The sequence below is a fragment of the Zingiber officinale genome, chromosome 7B (assembly GCF_018446385.1).
Source record: "Zingiber officinale cultivar Zhangliang chromosome 7B, Zo_v1.1, whole genome shotgun sequence".
In the NCBI taxonomy this organism is placed as follows: Eukaryota; Viridiplantae; Streptophyta; class Magnoliopsida; order Zingiberales; family Zingiberaceae; genus Zingiber; species Zingiber officinale.
Genome location: NC_055999.1, coordinates 116,835,468 through 116,854,315, shown reverse-complemented (window position 1 = coordinate 116,854,315; position 18,848 = coordinate 116,835,468). Strand labels below are relative to the sequence as shown.

The window sequence follows — 18,848 nt, the reverse complement described above, 5'->3', positions numbered from 1 at the left end:
GTGGCGGCGGCGCAAATCCATGAAGAAACAACCTCCCCAACCCAAAACGCCATTTTTCTCCCCTGCTACAGTGCATCCTTTCCTCTCTTAAAGCCCTAACCCACAAAAAGACCAAAATGCCCTCCCTTTCTCCCATAATTTCTTCTCTGCCCTTCTCCCAATATTCGTATCAACCATCAATTTTTTTTCTTTGATATTTGTGTTATATCAGCAAAAACAATTAAATTAAACAAATGCATCTAGGAGGAATAATAATTGATTCTGTATGAAGTCAAGGAAGATGACATGTTGGATAGGTTATCTTAATGTTGACTATGAGAAAATTTTAAGCTGAAAGTAGAGGGCGTCGACTGATTCTGTGTATTAAAAAGGAAAATGGAGAGAGAGAAATGTCAACAACCGGGCAAAGGAGGGATCTTCGATGCAGACACTCCGACGTTCAAGTCAAATAGGTGGCCAAAAGGAAAAAAGAATACAATGAATAATAGACAAGAATAGTGAGCTCTGAGTGCGTACTCCTGTAGATCTGTGCCTTTAGGATGAGATCCTTTATATAGTGTCAATTTATCTTGATCCTGTCCGGAATCTGAGTCAGACGAAGGTCAGATGAGCTGTTACTGGTGTTGACGGAGAGGCGACTAGGACACCCTTATCGTATGTGCCCAAGAGAATAGACCCCCACGTGGCGCTGACGGACGGCGGTACTTAAGCTATGCGCGCACTCAGACAAGCACACGGAACGTTAGAGGCAAAAAACCAGGGAAAAAGTTCCCGGAGCAGGCCCTCTGACGCTCAAGCCAGGTACTTTTTCCCCAGAAGAAAGGTGTACGAAGGAAAAAAGAACTGTAGAGAACAAGTGCAAAAGTACGCGCGCGTACTTGCTTAAGGGAGAGGACCTCCCTTTTTATATGACCATGCGTACCTCTGGATCCTGACCGATGTCAAAGAATGTCGGGCGTCAGGACCTGTCGGGTGATAGAGGACGCGTGACACCCTCCTATGGACCGGAAGAAGGTTCTATTCACAGATGACCGCAGACCATTGGAATATTCCCTGGCATACAACAGTTATTCTCCGACAGACGGTTACGATTCCCTAACATTGTTGTCGCCTAGTGCCTTCTGTCCCGCCCAAGTTTGACTAGGGGCAGCTCGGGATGATCTTTCGGATATAACACCTGGCTCGAGTCTTGATAAGAAGGACGAGCTGTGGCGAGAGCCCCATCTTCCCATTTGGATTACTAAAGAACCGACCGAGAGTTGGCCTACTGAGAGCATCAGGTCTAGATATGTAAACCGAACTGAGAAAACTTGATCAGTTGGAGCAGGTCAGGCTTTATCCCGGTTGCACATCATGTCTCAGATCTGGGATCCCGATCTGTAAGCACCTGACGGGGAATCCTACGGTTGATGATGTCAAGCGGCCCCACTTCTTCTTTCGCTAATTACTGACTGTCACATCCCCCAACTTCTGGCTGTCACGTTCCCTTGACTTCTGACCGCCACGTCCCCTTGATTTTCGACTGTCACACCCCTTTGACTTCTGAATGTCACGTCCCCTTGACTTTCGACTATCACGTCCCCTTAACTTCTGACTGTATGGCCTTATCGGACTCTACCATTATGCATCGTATCATACCTCTGTACACAAATATCGATGTATTTCTAAAAAAGGACTAATCATTCTGACATTCTAATACCTTTCTAAAAATAGACCCACTGCTTATGTGCTTTGCAAGGTAGAAATTTTCATTATAAAGACTACACAAGGTATATTCCTTTAATTCTCTGAAAATCGTTAAACAAAATGTTAAAAAGGAATATTAGGTCATTGGGCTGAGGGGCCCTTAATATGTTTTACTGGTAGGTCGACCGAGTCCCCTTTATCGTCCAATCGGCCTTCGCTCGTGACTAGGGTTGGGTCGGCTAAAGAATGATGAGCCTCTTGAGGACTCGGCTTTTGCTCGACCTTTCCACTCAGCCAAAGAGTCTGGTCCGGTCTGTTGATGCAACCTTAGGTCAAGGTTGACCTGGTTGACCTGACTCGAGTTGACCTGACTCGAGTTGTATTTTGATGTTTGACTTAGGAAGATTGTCGGTGCAACCTTAGGTCAAGGTTGACCTAGTTGAGTTGCATGTTGATGTTTGACACTCGTGGAAGAGTTGTATTCTTGATATGGGACAAGAATAGATGTTTGGGAGATTGTTGGTGCAACCTTAGGTCAAGGTTGACCTGGTTGACCTGATTCGGGAAAAAGTCCAAGTATGGAAACTTGGCAACGGAAAAGTTCAAGCAGGGAGCTTGGCACTAGAAAAGTCCAAGTATGGAGACTTGGCACTGGAAAAGTCCAAGCAGGGAGCTTGGCACGCGAAGAGTCCAAGTATGGAGACTTGGCACGGAAAAGTCCTAACTGGGATGTTAGGCAGTGTGGAAAGTCCCGGTGAGTGAAGCAGGCGGTGGGAAAGTCCTAACTGGATGTTAGGCGGTTGAAAAGTCCTGGTGAGTGAAGGCAGTTGGAAATCTTGGTAAGTGAATCCAGTGAAAATCCTAGTGAGTGAAGCTAGGTGAAGGTGAAAGTCCCGTGAGTGAAGCCGGCATTCGGGAAAATTCGTGAGCGAAGCGGTGAAAATCCTAGTGAGTGAAGCTAGGTGAATGAGAAAGTCCTAACTGGGATGTTAGGCGTTGGAAAGTCCCGTGAGTGAAGGCAGATTGGAAATCCTGGTGAGTGAAGCCGGTGAAACCCTAGTGAGTGAAGCTAGGTGAAAGTCCTGGTGAGTGAAGCCGGGCAAGGGAAAATCCAGATGGATCAAGGGTGATCGGACATCTGGTGATGGGAAGTCCAAGTAGGTCATAGGAGTGACCGGATACTTGGCACGAAGAGGAAAGTCCAAGTGGGTCAAAGGGATTGACCGGACACTTGGTGGAGAGTCTTAGCAGGTCAAGGGAGTGACCGGATGCTAAGCATGATGTACCAATAGGTCAAGGTTGACCGGATATTGGTTTGGAAGGTTTGGGACTTGGTTTGGGCAAAAACCAAGCTCTGGATCGGTCTGCAGACCGATCCAGCGATACGTTTGTGATCGATCTGGTGACCGATCAGATAACAAACAGAAGGCAAAGCGCAGTTCTGTGAGCTTACTGATCGGTCTGGGGACCGATCAGCATGAAGCCTGATCGGTCTCCACGACCGATCAGAGACGCAGCCGAGAGAAGTGGGATCGGTCTGTGGATCGATCCAGCTGTGACCTGATCGGTCCACAGACCGATCATGAAACAAACAGAAAGTTGGGCACTTTCTGTGGAGCAATCTGATCGGTCTAGGGACCGATCAGACCAGGGCCTGATCGGTCCCCAGACCGATCAGAAGGGTTCTGGACCGATCAGGGTGGAGCCTGATCGGTCCACGATTCGACCGTTGAGTCACAACGGGTCGCTCCGTCTTCTCCGCTGGTTTCTGTCTTCGCTGTGCAGGTTCGCAGGTTATAAAAGGAGATCAAGGCTTTGGTGCTACTTCTTCTTCTTCTTCCTTCTGCCTGTTCTTGGTGCTGCTAAGCTTGCTGTTGAGCTTTGTTGAGCTGCTTTGAAGCTTCGCGTGAGCTTCCGGCTGGGTCACCTGCTGTTGTAGGCGCTTGGAAGCGGCTGCTTCTTCCAGTCGAAGAGAAGGCAAGAAAGTTTACATTTGTATTGTACTTTATTTCTTGTTTTCCTTGTACTCTTTTCTTGCTGTTGCAAGAAGTTTCTGTGGCGAGGTTTCTCCACCCAGAAGGAGTGCTTTTATTAGCCGGTTTTCCGGGGACTCATCCACCGACGGATTGATTGGGTTCGTCCCCCTTACGGACACGCCGAGGAGTAGGAGCATCATCTCCGAACCTCGTATATCGCTGTGTTAAGGTTTGATATTCTTCCTTTCGTTCCTAGTTTATTTTTCCGCTGCGCTAACGAATTGTAGGAAGAAACGAGCGATTTGGGGCGGCTATTCACACCCCCCCCCTCTCTAGCCGAGTACGAACGATCCCAACAAGTGGTATCAGAGCCAGGTCGCTCTTCGCCGGATTAACACCCGAGGGAGCACAATCTAGAGATGGATCAACTCGGAGAGGACATCACGATTCCACCCTTCTACGATCGCGACGACTTCGCGTTTTGGAAGGTAAGAATGAAATATTTTCTTATGACTAATCTTGAGAATTGGAGGTGTGTGCAAGTAGGTTTCACTCCTCCGGAGGATGAAGAAGGAAAACCTCTCAAGAAGAAGAGGTGGACGAAGGAGCAAATCCACCAATCAACCATCAACGATGAGGTAACGAAAATCATTGAATTTTCTTTACCTAATGATGTTTTGTGTAGGATAGGTGGATATAACGATGCCAAGGAGTTGTGGAATAACTTGGCAAAGCTCCATGAGGAGAACTCCACTTCAAGTCATGAAGAGGAGTCAAGTGAGCCAAGGAGCTCATTTCATGGAGGAATGGATTTAGAAGTTGAGGGCTACTCAACATCTAAAGAAGAAGAGGAGAAGAGTTCTTCTTCAAGTTCGGAACAAGAAGAAGAAGCGTCTACCTCCGGAAGGGATGAAGAAGAGAGCTCTCATCCACCCTCAAACCTAGGTAACTCAAGCATTTCAATTTCAAATAAATTGCATATATTATGCTTTGAGTGTAGGGAATTTGGACATTACAAGAGTAAGTGTCCAAAGAGGGTTAGGAAGACTCCACCGGCGCCAAAGATCAAGGAAGCCGGAGTCCCGATACGCAAGGGCAAGGAGCACGTGGTGTGCTTCCAATGCAAGCGAAGGGGACACTATAGGAGTCAATGTCCGAGGGGGAGGCAATCTCACAAGGACAAGAGATCGAGCACATGTATAGGGGGAGCTAGGGCAAACCCTAAGGTAATCTCTAAGGCACATTCTTGCAATTCTAGTAGGATGCATGCTAGTAGCCTTATTGCTATTGTCAAGAATGATAAGCATGATAACATTAGAAATCGATACACATGCTTAGGTGCTAAACATGTTAGCCTAGATAAGGACAATTCTAGAAATGTTAACCCTAGAATTAACTCATCTAAGGCTAAGGAGAATCTAGGTAGAAATCCCAAATCAACTAGACACATGCCTAGGAATACCTCAAAGAAAAATGATAAATTAAAGCTTGAGGTATTAGAGAAAGAAAATCAAGTCTTGAGGTCAAGACTTGACTCTCTAGAAAAGGCTCTTGAGGATTTGACTCTAGGGTCTAGGGGTCAAAAACCCAAGTCCAAGGACAAGAAAGGTTTGGGTCACAAACCTAAGTCCCAAGTGGTCAAGCCCACTTATCATAGTGTTCCATTTGATTATGGAACAAAACCTAGGGCTAGGAAGACCACCACCAAGGTCACAAGGGGAGTCACCCCTAGAGTTGATCTTGATGAGTCCCAAATGACCAAGGCTTTAAAGCCTAAGAGGGTCATTAGGAGGGTTGCTAGGGAAGTCATCCCTAGTGAATATTTAGTAAACCCAATGAGCTCACATAGATATTGGGTTCCTAGGAGCATCTTCTCTATCCCATAGATGGGTTAGAGAGTGTCAACTCCAATTAGAAGGGTAGTTAACCCAACTTTGAGGAAATTGACACTCAAGGAGCATTTTCAAGGTTTTGATAACCTTTGAAAATGAAAAAGAATTATTATTTACTCCTTGAAAAGTAAATTGTGCCATATTTGAAAAATATCGATTTTAATCTTATTTGGCACAATTTAAGAAAACCTAGAGAAATACCATAATTGGGATTTTGGTTTTCTCTTAGGGATATATGGGCAATCTAGGGTTAGATTTTAAGTTAGCTAATGCTAAGGATACTTAGATAGGGAATTTAGGTATTTTATTTGTGCTAACTTGCCATGATTGGTTGCCATATGTCATGCCATGACATCATATTTATTTTATTATCATTTGAAATGTCATGATAATACTTAGGCTAGTTGATATGTCATGCTTTATTTAAGTTTTCACACTTTATGCCATGACATCATGACATTGGCACATGTTTTTACTTATGAAATCATTATATGTCATGTCATCATCTCTTGCATTATAATCAATTGAATTGATTTAAGGATGAAAAATACATTTTGATATTGAGATCAAATTGGTGTTTAGAAAATGCATGAGAACTTAGCCTAAGTTGACCTTAATCCATATCTCACATCAAATTGACTTGAATGTGGTTTGATACACCTTAGATGTGTGTGAGATATTAGGATCATGAGTTAGGATCAAGGTGCATTGTCCTTGTACCTAGATGACCCTAATTCAAGAAATTAAGGATCATAGGGAAAGCTTGTGTACAAGTCATGTACATCTAGCCCTAAGATTATGGTCCTAAATTCAAATGGTTTTAAAAGTATTTTAAAATTGATTTGAAAAACCTTGATGAAGCTTTCCTAGTGATAGCATTCATCATTGAACATTGTGATACAAAGTTGAGTTAAACTTGAACGATTTCAAAGTTTTTGAACTTTGTATCAAGATTGAAAAATGGAAGTTATTTTCATAGAAAACTATTTTTCCATGATAGTATATGTTATGAGGAATGTATCCTCAAAATTTCACAATTTTTCGAATTTTCTGGAATTTTCTAGGAGTTTCTGAATTTCGGGAAGGAAATTTCATAAATCTGCTAGCAGTCTCTGGATCGGTCCGGGACCGATCTACTGACACCCACGCGATCACTGGCATGGATCGGTCTGCGGACCGATCCAGAAGAGAGCTGGATCGATCGGTGAGATCGATCCAGGGGTCTGGATCGGTCTGCAGACCGATCGGTCTGGGGACCGATCAGAGCGTGCAAGTTTCTGATTTTCAGCTGTTGTCTGAAATTTCAGTTATGGAAATGGTGTTTTTGGATTTCTAAAGGTTTGGAACTCACAAAGACATTGTTGGTGCAATGGTCAAGGGGGAGTTGACCTTTAGGGGGAGTTTTACCTAATTGTCAAGGGGGAGTTGACTTTTAGGGGGAGTTTTTACTCCTTAAGACTTTTGAGGATTAGTGATATGGGATTATCACTAAGTTGATTGTTGAGTTTAGTATCAAGGGGGAAATTAAGAGTTTCAATGAAAGGTATGGGACTTTCATTAGGAAGAAACTCTTGACCTTGATACCCTCCTTTTTCGTTTTGATGTATGTCAAAAAGGGGAGAGTGTTCATTGGAGAATTATTGGAGAAACCCAAGTTAGGTTATCGGGTTAACCTAAGCTAGGGGAAGAATGTCAAGGAATGTTCGAGGAAGAACATTGGAATTCTTTTTGATGTGTGTCAAAAAGGGGGAGAATTATTGGAGAACCCAAGTTAGGTTATCGGGTTAACCTAAGGGGAGAATGTCCAGAGAATGTTCAAGGAAAGAACATTGGACACTGGAAGATGATTGCCAAACCTAAGTTAGGTTATCCGGTTAACCTAACTTGATTATGGGTTTTGTCAAACATCAAAAAGGGGGAGATTGTTGGTGCAACCTTAGGTCAAGGTTGACCTGGTTGACCTGACTCGAGTTGTATTTTGATGTTTGACTTAGGAAGATTGTCGGTGCAACCTTAGGTCAAGGTTGACCTAGTTGAGTTGCATGTTGATGTTTGACACTCGTGGAAGAGTTGTATTCTTGATATGGGACAAGAATAGATGTTTGGGAGATTGTTGGTGCAACCTTAGGTCAAGGTTGACCTGGTTGACCTGATTCGGGAAAAAGTCCAAGTATGGAAACTTGGCAACGGAAAAGTCCAAGCAGGGAGCTTGGCACTAGAAAAGTCCAAGTATGGAGACTTGGCACTGGAAAAGTCCAAGCAGGGAGCTTGGCACGCGAAGAGTCCAAGTATGGAGACTTGGCACGGAAAAGTCCTAACTGGGATGTTAGGCAGTGTGGAAAGTCCTGGTGAGTGAAGCCAGGCAGTGGGAAAGTCCTAACTGGGATGTTAGGCAGTTGAAAAGTCCTGGTGAGTGAAGCCAGGCAGTCGGGAAATACTGGTAAGTGAATCCAGGTGAAAATCCTAGTGAGTGAAGCTAGGTGAAGGTGAAAGTCCTGGTGAGTGAAGCCAGGCATTCGGGAAAATTCTGGTGAGTGAAGCCAGGTGAAAATCCTAGTGAGTGAAGCTAGGTGAATGAGAAAGTCCTAACTGGGATGTTAGGCAGTTGGAAAGTCCTGGTGAGTGAAGCCAGGCAGTTGTGGAAATCCTGGTGAGTGAAGCCAGGTGAAAACCCTAGTGAGTGAAGCTAGGTGAAAGTCCTGGTGAGTGAAGCCGGGCAAGGGAAAATCCAGATGGATCAAGGGTGATCGGACATCTGGTGATGGGAAGTCCAAGTAGGTCATAGGAGTGACCGGATACTTGGCACGAAGAGGAAAGTCCAAGTGGGTCAAAGGGATTGACCGGACACTTGGTGGAGAGTCTTAGCAGGTCAAGGGAGTGACCGGATGCTAAGCATGATGTACCAATAGGTCAAGGTTGACCGGATATTGGTTTGGAAGGTTTGGGACTTGGTTTGGGCAAAATTGCTCGATCGTCTGCATCGATCCCGATCGTTAGGTATCCGATCGATCCGGTGACCGATCGATAACAAATGTAAGGCAAAGCGCAGCTTCAGGAGCCATCGATCGGTCGGGGACCGATCGATGAAGCTCGATCGGTCTCCACGACCGATCGAGACGCAGAGAAGTGGGATCGGTGCGTGGATCGATCCAGTTGACTGATCGGTCCACGCATCGATCAGAAACGCAATGTAAAGTTGGGCACTTTCGTGGAGCATCTGATCGGTCTAGGGACCGATCGGACAGGCCTGATCGGTCCCCGCATCGATCGGGGTTCGGACCGATCGGGTGGAGCTCGATCGGTCCACGATTCACCGCTGAGTCACAACGGTCGCCCGCCTTCTCCGCCGGCTTCGCCTTCGCCGTGTTCGCAGTTATAAAAGGAGATCAAGGCTTTGGTGCTACTTCTTCTTCTTCTTCGCCGCTTCTGTTGCAAGCTTTGTTGAGCTTGCTTCTGCTTGAAGCTTCGCGTGAGCTTCCTAGCTGGGTCACCAACAGTTGCTGCGCTGCTTCTTCCAGTCAAGAGAAGGCAAGAAAGTTTACATTTGTATTGTACTTTATTTCTTGTTTTCCTTGTACTCTTTTCTTGCTGTTGCAAGAAGTTTCTGTGGCGAGGTTTCTCCACCCAGAAGGAGTGCTTTTATTAGCCGGTTTTCCGGGGACTCATCCACCGACGGATTGATTGGGTTCGTCCCCCTTACGGACACGCCGAGGAGTAGGAGCATCATCTCCGAACCTCGTACATCGCTGTGTTAAGGTTTGATATTCTTCCTTTCGTTCCTAGTTTATTTTTCCGCTGCGCTAACGAATTGTAGGAAGAAACGAGCGATTTGGGGCGGCTATTCACACCCCTCCTCTCTAGCCGAGTACGAACGATCCCAACACGGTCAACCATGTATCTAGCATGTCCAATTGGATCTAAGGCCTGATCGGATAGACCACTCAGCCACGATACCTGACTCAACTCTAAATACCACTAATACAACTTGAGATTTCATCAATCTTGGGCACTTGGGATCCTATCAGACCAAAGATATGATCGGTTAGAACACTCGGGCCGAGACATGTGGTCATGTTAGTTCTGAGTATTAATTCCTTTTTTATCATGACCGTCACCTCAGTTGGCTTTCTTGACTTTGACCCCGACTTTAGGGCCCACGGTATTCGCAGTATCAATAATTTTAAGGGAAAAAATACCTTTAACCTCCTCTATTTTATATCAAGTAGCATTTTGCCCCTCTACTTTAAAAATAACATTTAACCCCTTTTGACCAAAATCAAATGTGAAAAAAAATTATGAAAGACAATTATGTCCTTATTTTTTAATATTTGTTTGACAATCTTAAGAGAAGAAATCATATTGAATTTATTGATAATCTACGTCTACTTATATTTCTTTTATTGATTTCTAAATTAATTCTATTAATTCAATGTCCTAATTGATATTTTTAATATGTGCATGATTATTGATTTACTAATTAAAATTAATAAATTGTATATAATCTCCAATAATATATAAAGATTAAAACTTAATTATATGAATAAAATTAAATTAATTAGTTTAAAATGTATATTCTCATCATCCCGTTTGTGCAGTATTCGAATGCAATGTATAATAATTATTTTCTTCAATCCTCCCTAAATTTAAAATTTTAGATCCGCCTCTATCCATAGTTATTTAGGATTCTGTGAAAATAGATGAAAGTATAATTTTTTTTTCTTACGTGAAGATAAATTTTCTTCGTCTTCTTGGAGCTCTTTTGCTTTCTCATGCATGCATGTCAGCCTCACATCTCAGTTCATCACTAACTTGACCGTCAAAGAAGATAACACCGACAATGTCAACCCTCAACTAACAAGCTTTACTTTGTAAGACACTTAGAGTGAACGCACCAACAAACCAACATCAATCACAAATTCGAGCGAATGATGAAGGGCACCATCACTAGATGCTTCTATATATTTTTTTTATCCTTTATGTATATTTTTCTCCTTCTGTGCACTATCGATCTAACTAATCAATAATTTAAAAATCGATCCAAAGATATGTAATTATTTTTCATACCAATTCAATATATCTGTTCCTCTTAATATTATAAAAAATATTAAAAATATAAGGATGTAATTATCTTTTACATTGGTCAAATAAAGGTTAAATACGACTGGATAGGAAATAGAGGAAGATTAAAGATATTTTTTCCTTAATTTTAATAACGAGACAAGTCGATCGATAGCAATTTCATATCGAGCACTGTGTGTGGGTGAAGCTCTTTCTAGGGTTACCTCAAATCAATTGCCGGCAGCGACTCAGGAAGACGGCGCATCACGACCGCCTACGTCGGCCGCAGCCCTTGCGAAGCGAGTTTTAGATAACGCAAGGTCACAATGGGGCTGATCAGCCTCGGGGCTGTCGCCGCCGCGATGACGATCATCAAAGCTAAGTTGAGAGTGTAGCCCAAACGATCATACTGGCACCTACCGATCGGTCCCATCCTACCCCTGTTAGGGTTCCTCTCGATCCAGCCGTCAACTCCGGCAACTCCCTCGCTTTCGTCCAGTCACGCGAGGCTTCACCAAGAGGGATGCTGCTCGTGGATCGTCTCCGACGGCGTCGAAATTAAGGGAAATGCAGCAGCAGCATCATACACGGCGGCCAGAGACGACCTCGTCAACGGCGCCCAGAGGTTCCGCCATGGCCTCCGTCTCCATGGAGCGATTCGAGTGAATCTAATGGCGGAGGGAAAGGAGGATCGAGAGAAGTGAAGTCCCAACCTTCTGCTAAATTCCATTCTCCTGTCACCCGTTGTTGCAACTTATTGGGAGTCGCTAATAATGAGAAGGCCGTTTTTAAAAATAAATAAAAATAAAAGAATATTTCGTCATTAAAAAAAAAACGAACTAATTGATAAAAATATTATCTATGACATTCTTACGTTATAAAATTTTCTCAACATCATTAAAATTATTTAAATTTAATAAAAAATATTTTGGCATGGTTAAAATCATGATAACATTTTTTTTAATAATAAATCAGATAATATTGAATCTAGATTAACTGATCTGGTAATATAAAAAAAAATTTATCAATCAATCGGATAAATCAAAAAATATTCATGGTGAATGTATAGTGTGCCTTTTGATCTAATTTATTACCAAAAAGATATTCATCCTTAAAATTATCTTTACTTTTAGCTCTATTATAATAATTACAAATTTATAGCTGGTACAATATGAACATTTCAATTTTGATCAACATAAATAAATTATGTTGTAGTAGGTATAGTTACACAACATAGATATTTCGTCTCTAATTAACATGGATAGATTATGTTATCGCAACTATAGTCCATAATTATTATAATATGGACTCTTCATCTAGTCAACACTTATTAACATTGTATTATAGCAATACTTAGGTTCTAATCAACACTAATAATTGTGTGTTGTAACAAATATAATTCATAACTATTGTAATATGGTTCATCTCTGATTAATATTTTCAATATCATATTATACCAGCTATGGACTAGAGCTTTTATAACATAAATAATTTATTTCTAATTAATAGAAGTCAGCATTATGTTATAGTGATTACATAATCATAATTGTTACAACTATCATTATCATTATGATGTAGTAATTATAGAATCATAATTATTATACAACTGTATGGTATATGCTAGTTATTAGGATTTTATAATTACTATAATTGTATAGTAAATATAATTTTATAGTTGTTAGAAGAGCACTAAAAATAAGAATAGTTTAAAAAAATAAAATGTATAGCGAGATAGAGTCATGCTTTCAATAGAAAATGAAAATAGAAGGCTCGTTTACCATGCTAATAACAGGGGACGCCTTTTGGATTATACCCAAAGTGTGAAGTATAAAAGAGCATTCTATTTAAAATAAAATTAAAACGACAAGCTATAAATGCATTTATTTTAATAATGTTTTAACAATTTTAATATAAATTATTCTAGGAGACTAAAATTGTAATTTTAATAAATTGTCATAAACAATTGTTAAGACACTTAGGAAGTTAGAGAGGATGAATAATTTCTTTTGTTTTTTCTTGTTGATATTATAGTAAAAAATTCGAAGTAATGTTAATATCATCATTTTACTTGATCTCCATCTCTTTTAGATGATTAATCCAAGGATCTACACTGTGCACACATCTTCCACTATGAACACACTCTTTTTCAGAAACAATCCAAAAACGAAGAAGCCTCACATAAGCTCAAATATAAGAAATACATCAAGAAATACAAATTATGTTACAAAATAAATCAAAAACAATTACAACGAGTAACTTTGCTTTATTTGCTCTTTTTTTTGCTTTGATTTAGCCTCTTGTTGACTCGAAAATATAACAACACTTCACTCTAAATCATCCAAAACCCGACACCTTCAAAATGTCCACGAAAACTCTTCTCTAGAGTTCTTCGATGTCTCACAATTGATTCAGTTTTTTTCTAATCAATTGTCATGTCATCCAAGTGTTCGAATACCTATCGAACGACTCTTTTTTTGAACCATAATCAATTGGTGAGTCATCCCAATCGATTCAGAAAACTTTAATCGATTATCCAATCAATTCCCCAACCTTCTGTTCTCTCACGAAAAGTCTTAATCGATTATACCAATCGATTAATAGTCTTAATCGACTGCTTAATCGATTTCAAACTTTACTGTGCTTCGTGAACTTCTCCTAATTGATTGTCGTAGGCTGAATAGATTCTCGAACTCATTGTGCTTCTCACGACAAACATCTCTTAATTGATTAGCAAACTGTCTAATTGATTAAGATCTTCTTGATCGATCATCCCAATCGATTAACATGGTCGAAATCGATTGCCCAATCGATTCGACTCTTCTGCTCTTTGCGAAGAAAACATCTTCAATCGATTAACATTGCCTAATTGATTAACTCAACTGATTGGCCCAATCGATTCAACATCTTTCTTTGCTCTTGTGATTTTGGCTCATCCAAGCTCTCAATCGATTAGGAATTCATCCTAATTGATTGGAGTGTTTACCAATTGATTACCCTAATTTATTGTCCAACCCTAACTCACTTGATTCGAGTCTAGGGTTCTCCTTACACAACATCGGGTTAACTATGACCTGTTGGGTCTTCCTCACCAAGTGTCCATTTGGGCATTCTCTTTATCAACCTCTCGTTGAATTTTTGATTATCAAGTGCAGTCCTCTTTGACTCACTTGGATTTTCCTCTTACCTAACCTCAGTTAGGGCTAGTCACTCAGTAAACTTCCTCCTTGCCTAACCTTAGTTAGGACTAAGGGTTTAGGGTTTATCTCGGGGTGTTATCGACCTCATTTATAGCATTTGTAGAGGTTTCATATGGACTAGCAAGAACATCCCCCTATTGCATCGTCAGAGCTAGTCTGACGTAAGTCAGAAGGTGGTCTTGATTTGAGGGACTTACATGCATGGAACCAAGCTCTCATGACAAAGGTTCTATGGTGCATACATGACAACCAAAACACACTATGAATATGTTGGGTGCACCATACATATTTACAGCATGTGGGGGTGTGGGGGTGGCAGGTCAAGCATACATATTCCTCGCTCATTAAGCAATTGTGCCACATCAGAGATAGTATCATGGGCATGGCTAGTTGTCCAAAGGTGTAAGGGCAGACCCTATCTTCTTGGTTCAGTTAGAGGAGTGGAGGTGTCAGGAGAGCCTATGATCACTTCAGATAATCTAGAGCGAAGAAGGCTTGGGCATTGACAGTATGACAGAAGGACTTCTAGCCAAGTCACGCTTTCAAGGTGTGGCTCCTCGCCCATGGGAGGCTATCAGTGTGAGTTGGGTAGGATTATCTGGAGGATAGATTATGCATATTCTGTCGGCATGATGAGGAGACCCTAGATTACATTTTCTTCATATGTGAGCCGATCCGACGGTTATGGGAGCGGATTAGAGCTTGGTTGCAGATGCAGCCCCATATGGCCACATACTGTTGTATATTGTGGACATTCAGATAGCAATATCGAGGGACCTCCACCTTGGCCAGAACTCGCCACCTTACTATGTTAGTAATCGTACATCACATTTGGAGGACAAGGAACATCATCATGTTTGAGGGAAAAAGATTTGATGGTGAGCATGTCCTAAGGAAGACAAAGGGAAATATGAAAATATTGGCTCATCTCGACAAAGAATGGTATAATAGAAAAATATAGTCCTGCCAAGATTTGCTTTTTAGTTGGTATGATTATATGCATATAAGTAAGAACCCCATAGGTGAAGATGGCGTGTTTCAACTTAGGGAATGTTTTCGTCCTTGATTGTTCAAACAATCTTATATTCTGGCGTTAGAGATAGACTTTATTCGCCTTTACTTTTGAGGTCGTTGAGAATGCCACAAGATGCTATTTTGTGCTATCAGCATGCGTCCAACTTCGCAAGAAGATAATTTCTTTCCCTAGCTACTCTTAATTTGCTTGTGGCATGTTTATTTGCAGTGGAAAATTATATACTCGACGTTCTACGCGTGCTCACCGAAAGCATGACCAGGCACGTAAGAAGGGTAAATCAAAGAACAAGTTGCGGCTCGGCAAGTATGACAGATCTCGAAGTGTTGCAGCCCTTGGACACATCTCCGAATAAACGATAAATCTCCGTGACTTCAGAGATGTCACAACTTGGAAACAGCCCCTTAAACATGTCCCCGACAAGTTCCGCAACTTGAAAAGTCCGCAGCCTCAAAAGTTTATGGCTTCGGAAGTGCAAGACCCCGGAAGTTCGCGGCCTCAAAAGTGCATGACGGGAGAAGTGGCGCGGCCGAACCAGAAGGATTGGGAGCAGGACGGGAGATTCGACCCTCATCATGCATTTTTGGCAGGGGCATCATAGACAAATCTCAGATTAGATGTTCTACCAGATTCAAACCCATACCAATCTGTCATTCTTATTTTCTTTTACTGAATTTTGTTCGAGGGAAAAACGTTTAATCTGTGAGACAAGTGAAGGCACTTGCAAGGAGGAAAAGTTATGCTTGTGAATATGTTGACAACGTAAACCATTATTATCTCTAGTTCCGTTCATTTCTAATTTCCAAGAAACAGCTGGCCTTAGTGGTTCATGTTGAGGTAATGGTGTTTATCGAGGTAATATTATCTGATAAGCATTAATCCCAACAAGATAAATAGGTGCAACTTTGATCAAAACGACCTAAGCCATGTCGAGCCGAGCCCCATTTTGATTGACCTCTAACAAATCCTTTCTTCAAAAGAGGCAAAAGTTGTGCCTATCATCTGAACTTTTGCCGTGCAATTTCACTCTCATGTATTCATATTTCCTATACATTCCTATACTGAATCGCTTGTTATACTTCTTCCAATGATTCAAAAGTAAATACTATGACATGAAAACTCTTTAGTGTGATTTTTTGCAATATTTCTACATTCTAAGTGCACTAGTTTTTATATACAGAAGGCAAAGAACTACTAATGATTCTCCAATGGTACTAGAAGTATCATGACTAGAATAAGTAACAAGAGTATGTCACCAAATTGAACCATTGACATATCTAAGCTTTCATAGTGGGTAAACCAGATAATAGTACAAAAGACACAGTGTGTTAAATTCATATATTTAATGAGAAATCTAATTTCTCATTTGAAGATTAATGTTATTCAGTTTACCCAGGAAAAAGAATAACCAATCATCAAATAATAACAAAAGTGTTGTGAGAGAGAGGATTACTCTATAGAGCATGAGAAATGGTACTCACTGTTTGAAGGAATGAGAAAACCATCATTTATAATCAGAGAGAAATTTGATTAGTTAGACACAACACAAATCTATATGCCAATCTAAATCACTTAAAGATTGTTCAATGATTCCACAGCATGAAATATATCCCTACAGAAGAGATTATCTCGGGAAAAAAAAAGGTAAAAGGTTCAAGACAATGCGCAATCGAGGTTGAAGATGTCATAGATCTTATCAGCTCAAAAGGAAAGAAAAAGAATATGCTTTCTGATGTTTGAATTCATCTTGTATGATTCATATTTATATCAAGAGAAATTGATTTCAAATCCAAGTGTAGCAAAAACCTAAAGTTTAGGAAATAAATTATAAAATAGCACTACACACCGATTACAAAGAACTTTGGGTGACTCATAGGAGGTGAATCAATGAGAGGGAGATTGTATCATGTTAGATGCAGAAAATAGGTATGTGTTCCAGACTTAGATAGTTTATACTCTATTGTCTAGCATTTACTTATATATAGCCGTCCTACAATGTGCATCCTGCCTTCACATTCATGGTTGAATTAAACATCCAATTAGTGATTGCTAAATTGCATACCAGTACTATCTAACTTGGCATCATTTAGTATGTCGACTGTTGGCAACAAGCAAAACTAGCTTACCAACTAAGGTTTTTCTTTTCTTTTCTTTTCTTTTCTTTTCTTTCTTTTGTGACGATATTCTTTAAGTTTGCAATAATTCTGATGCCAACATAGTTTAGAAAGTTGAATATATGCTGGCCTGATGCTACAACAGTAATGTATACATTGAACCCTTAGCTAGATGCAGTAATCTAGAAGCCTACAATATTTGAACCCCAAGTACTTCACTAAGCAATTTCACTTGAAAGCAAACCTACATCTACAAAACATCAAGCTAAGCCATTAAATACCTTTTTATATCTAACAATAACATCGGCAAAATTTCAAGAATAAGCTCTGGATGCTACAATAAATTGTTAACACTTCCACATAAATAAAGCATGCCAATCATCTATAAAAAAAATGTGCCTTTGCATCGACCAATTCTGCAAAAGCTACATAACAAGGCACAATATTCAGACTGGTTTTCTCGTACAACATATTAATAATTCAAATTTGCCATCACTACCTGAGAAAAGAGGGGGAAAACTTTGTTTGCTAGTTGCTAAACAACAGAAATTTAGTTATAATATAGATCTCAACGCCACATCTTAACTATGTATGCACATAGAACTGCTGCAATTGAGAACTTTAAGCTACAGGCAACACTTCAAAATCATACCTGTGCTGTGACTCGTCGGAGATGATCCCAATTCCAGCCGCCGCTGCTGCCCTCCTCCCTTTCCAGTTCTCGTACTCGGGATCGTCGGTTGGAAGCTCGAACCGGCAGAGGGGGCAAGAGTTTCGAATCGCAAGCCATGGCAGGATGCATTCGTTGTGATATAGATGCGAGCAAGGAAGCCGCTTAACTCTTTCGTCCACCAAGATCCCATCTTTGCACACTGCGCATACTGCGTCGGCCTTGGCAACCTCCTCCTCCGTGAGGAGCACCGACGGGAGGCTCTCCACCACCGATTTAGCTGCTGGTGGGCTAACCTTGATGGCACTATCGTCGGCGAATTGCCCTACAAGGACTTCGTAAACCTCGGAATCTGAGGCGTCGCCTAAGCTCTCTTCTTCGTCGACGAAGTACGCCTCCGCGTCGTCGGGATCCACCATGTCGTGACCTAAGTTGTTGACGGACATGAGCACCTCCCAACCGACGTCCCGAGACCCGTCCTCATCGTGGTCGAGATCTCGAATCACTTCGGATCTCTCCTCGTCGCCGATAACCGTGACACTGATCACGTCCCTTTCTTCGATACGAGCGTCTACCTCCTCCCACTCGAACTCCTCACTGAAATCTCTCCTGCTCCCTTCGATTTGAAAGCAATCCCAGGGAAGCGGAACGCCCAGATCCAGATCAGCGGAAGTGGCGACTGAATCCTGTTCTTCCCCATCGTTAAGAGAAGCTAAGACCTGCTCGTGGACAGAATCAGAATCCGACTCAAACCCCGTCACGCGAAGGCTTTGTGAATCGGTCGGATGAGCCCGGGAGAAGTCAATCGACGCGAACGGGGAGCTCATACTCCTGCCGACGAAAAATTCGTCGGTCGCCCAGTCGTATTCACGGTCCAGGAACTCCCCATCTTCCTCCCTCTCGAAATCCAACCCGAGACTCGAGGAGAAGGGGCCGGAGGCGGTCTCCTCCATAGGCGCCTCGGAGACGCTAAATTCAGAAAAATCAGGGTTCATGGGGAAGGAGGTTCCAGCGCCGGAGGCGAAAGGTATCGGCGGAGGAGAACGAAGGAAGGGGAGGGAAGCGAGGAGGAAGACGTCGGAAGCGCTCGCCATGGACGATGGCTAGCCTTCCATGGAAGACCGACAGAGAGAGGAGGGTATATCGGCAAAAAGATCACGCGCTTGGCACGTGCGCTAGGCAAATATGATCAGCTGATCGTTTTCTACAGCTTCCAGCCCTT

The 18,848-nt window shown here is 41.8% G+C and overlaps 1 protein-coding gene across 1 annotated transcript; it reads right to left on the bottom strand.

Moving 5' to 3' along the window:
- Positions 1 to 17,317: 17,317 nt before the first annotated feature.
- LOC122007103 (E3 ubiquitin-protein ligase CIP8-like) lies at positions 17,318 to 18,752 on the bottom strand. Its single transcript, XM_042562874.1, has one exon. It carries the CDS (start codon positions 18,718 to 18,720, stop codon positions 17,578 to 17,580), a length of 1,143 nt encoding a protein of 380 aa, XP_042418808.1. The 5' UTR covers positions 18,721 to 18,752; the 3' UTR covers positions 17,318 to 17,577.
- Between the last annotated feature and the right edge of the window lie 96 nt (positions 18,753 to 18,848).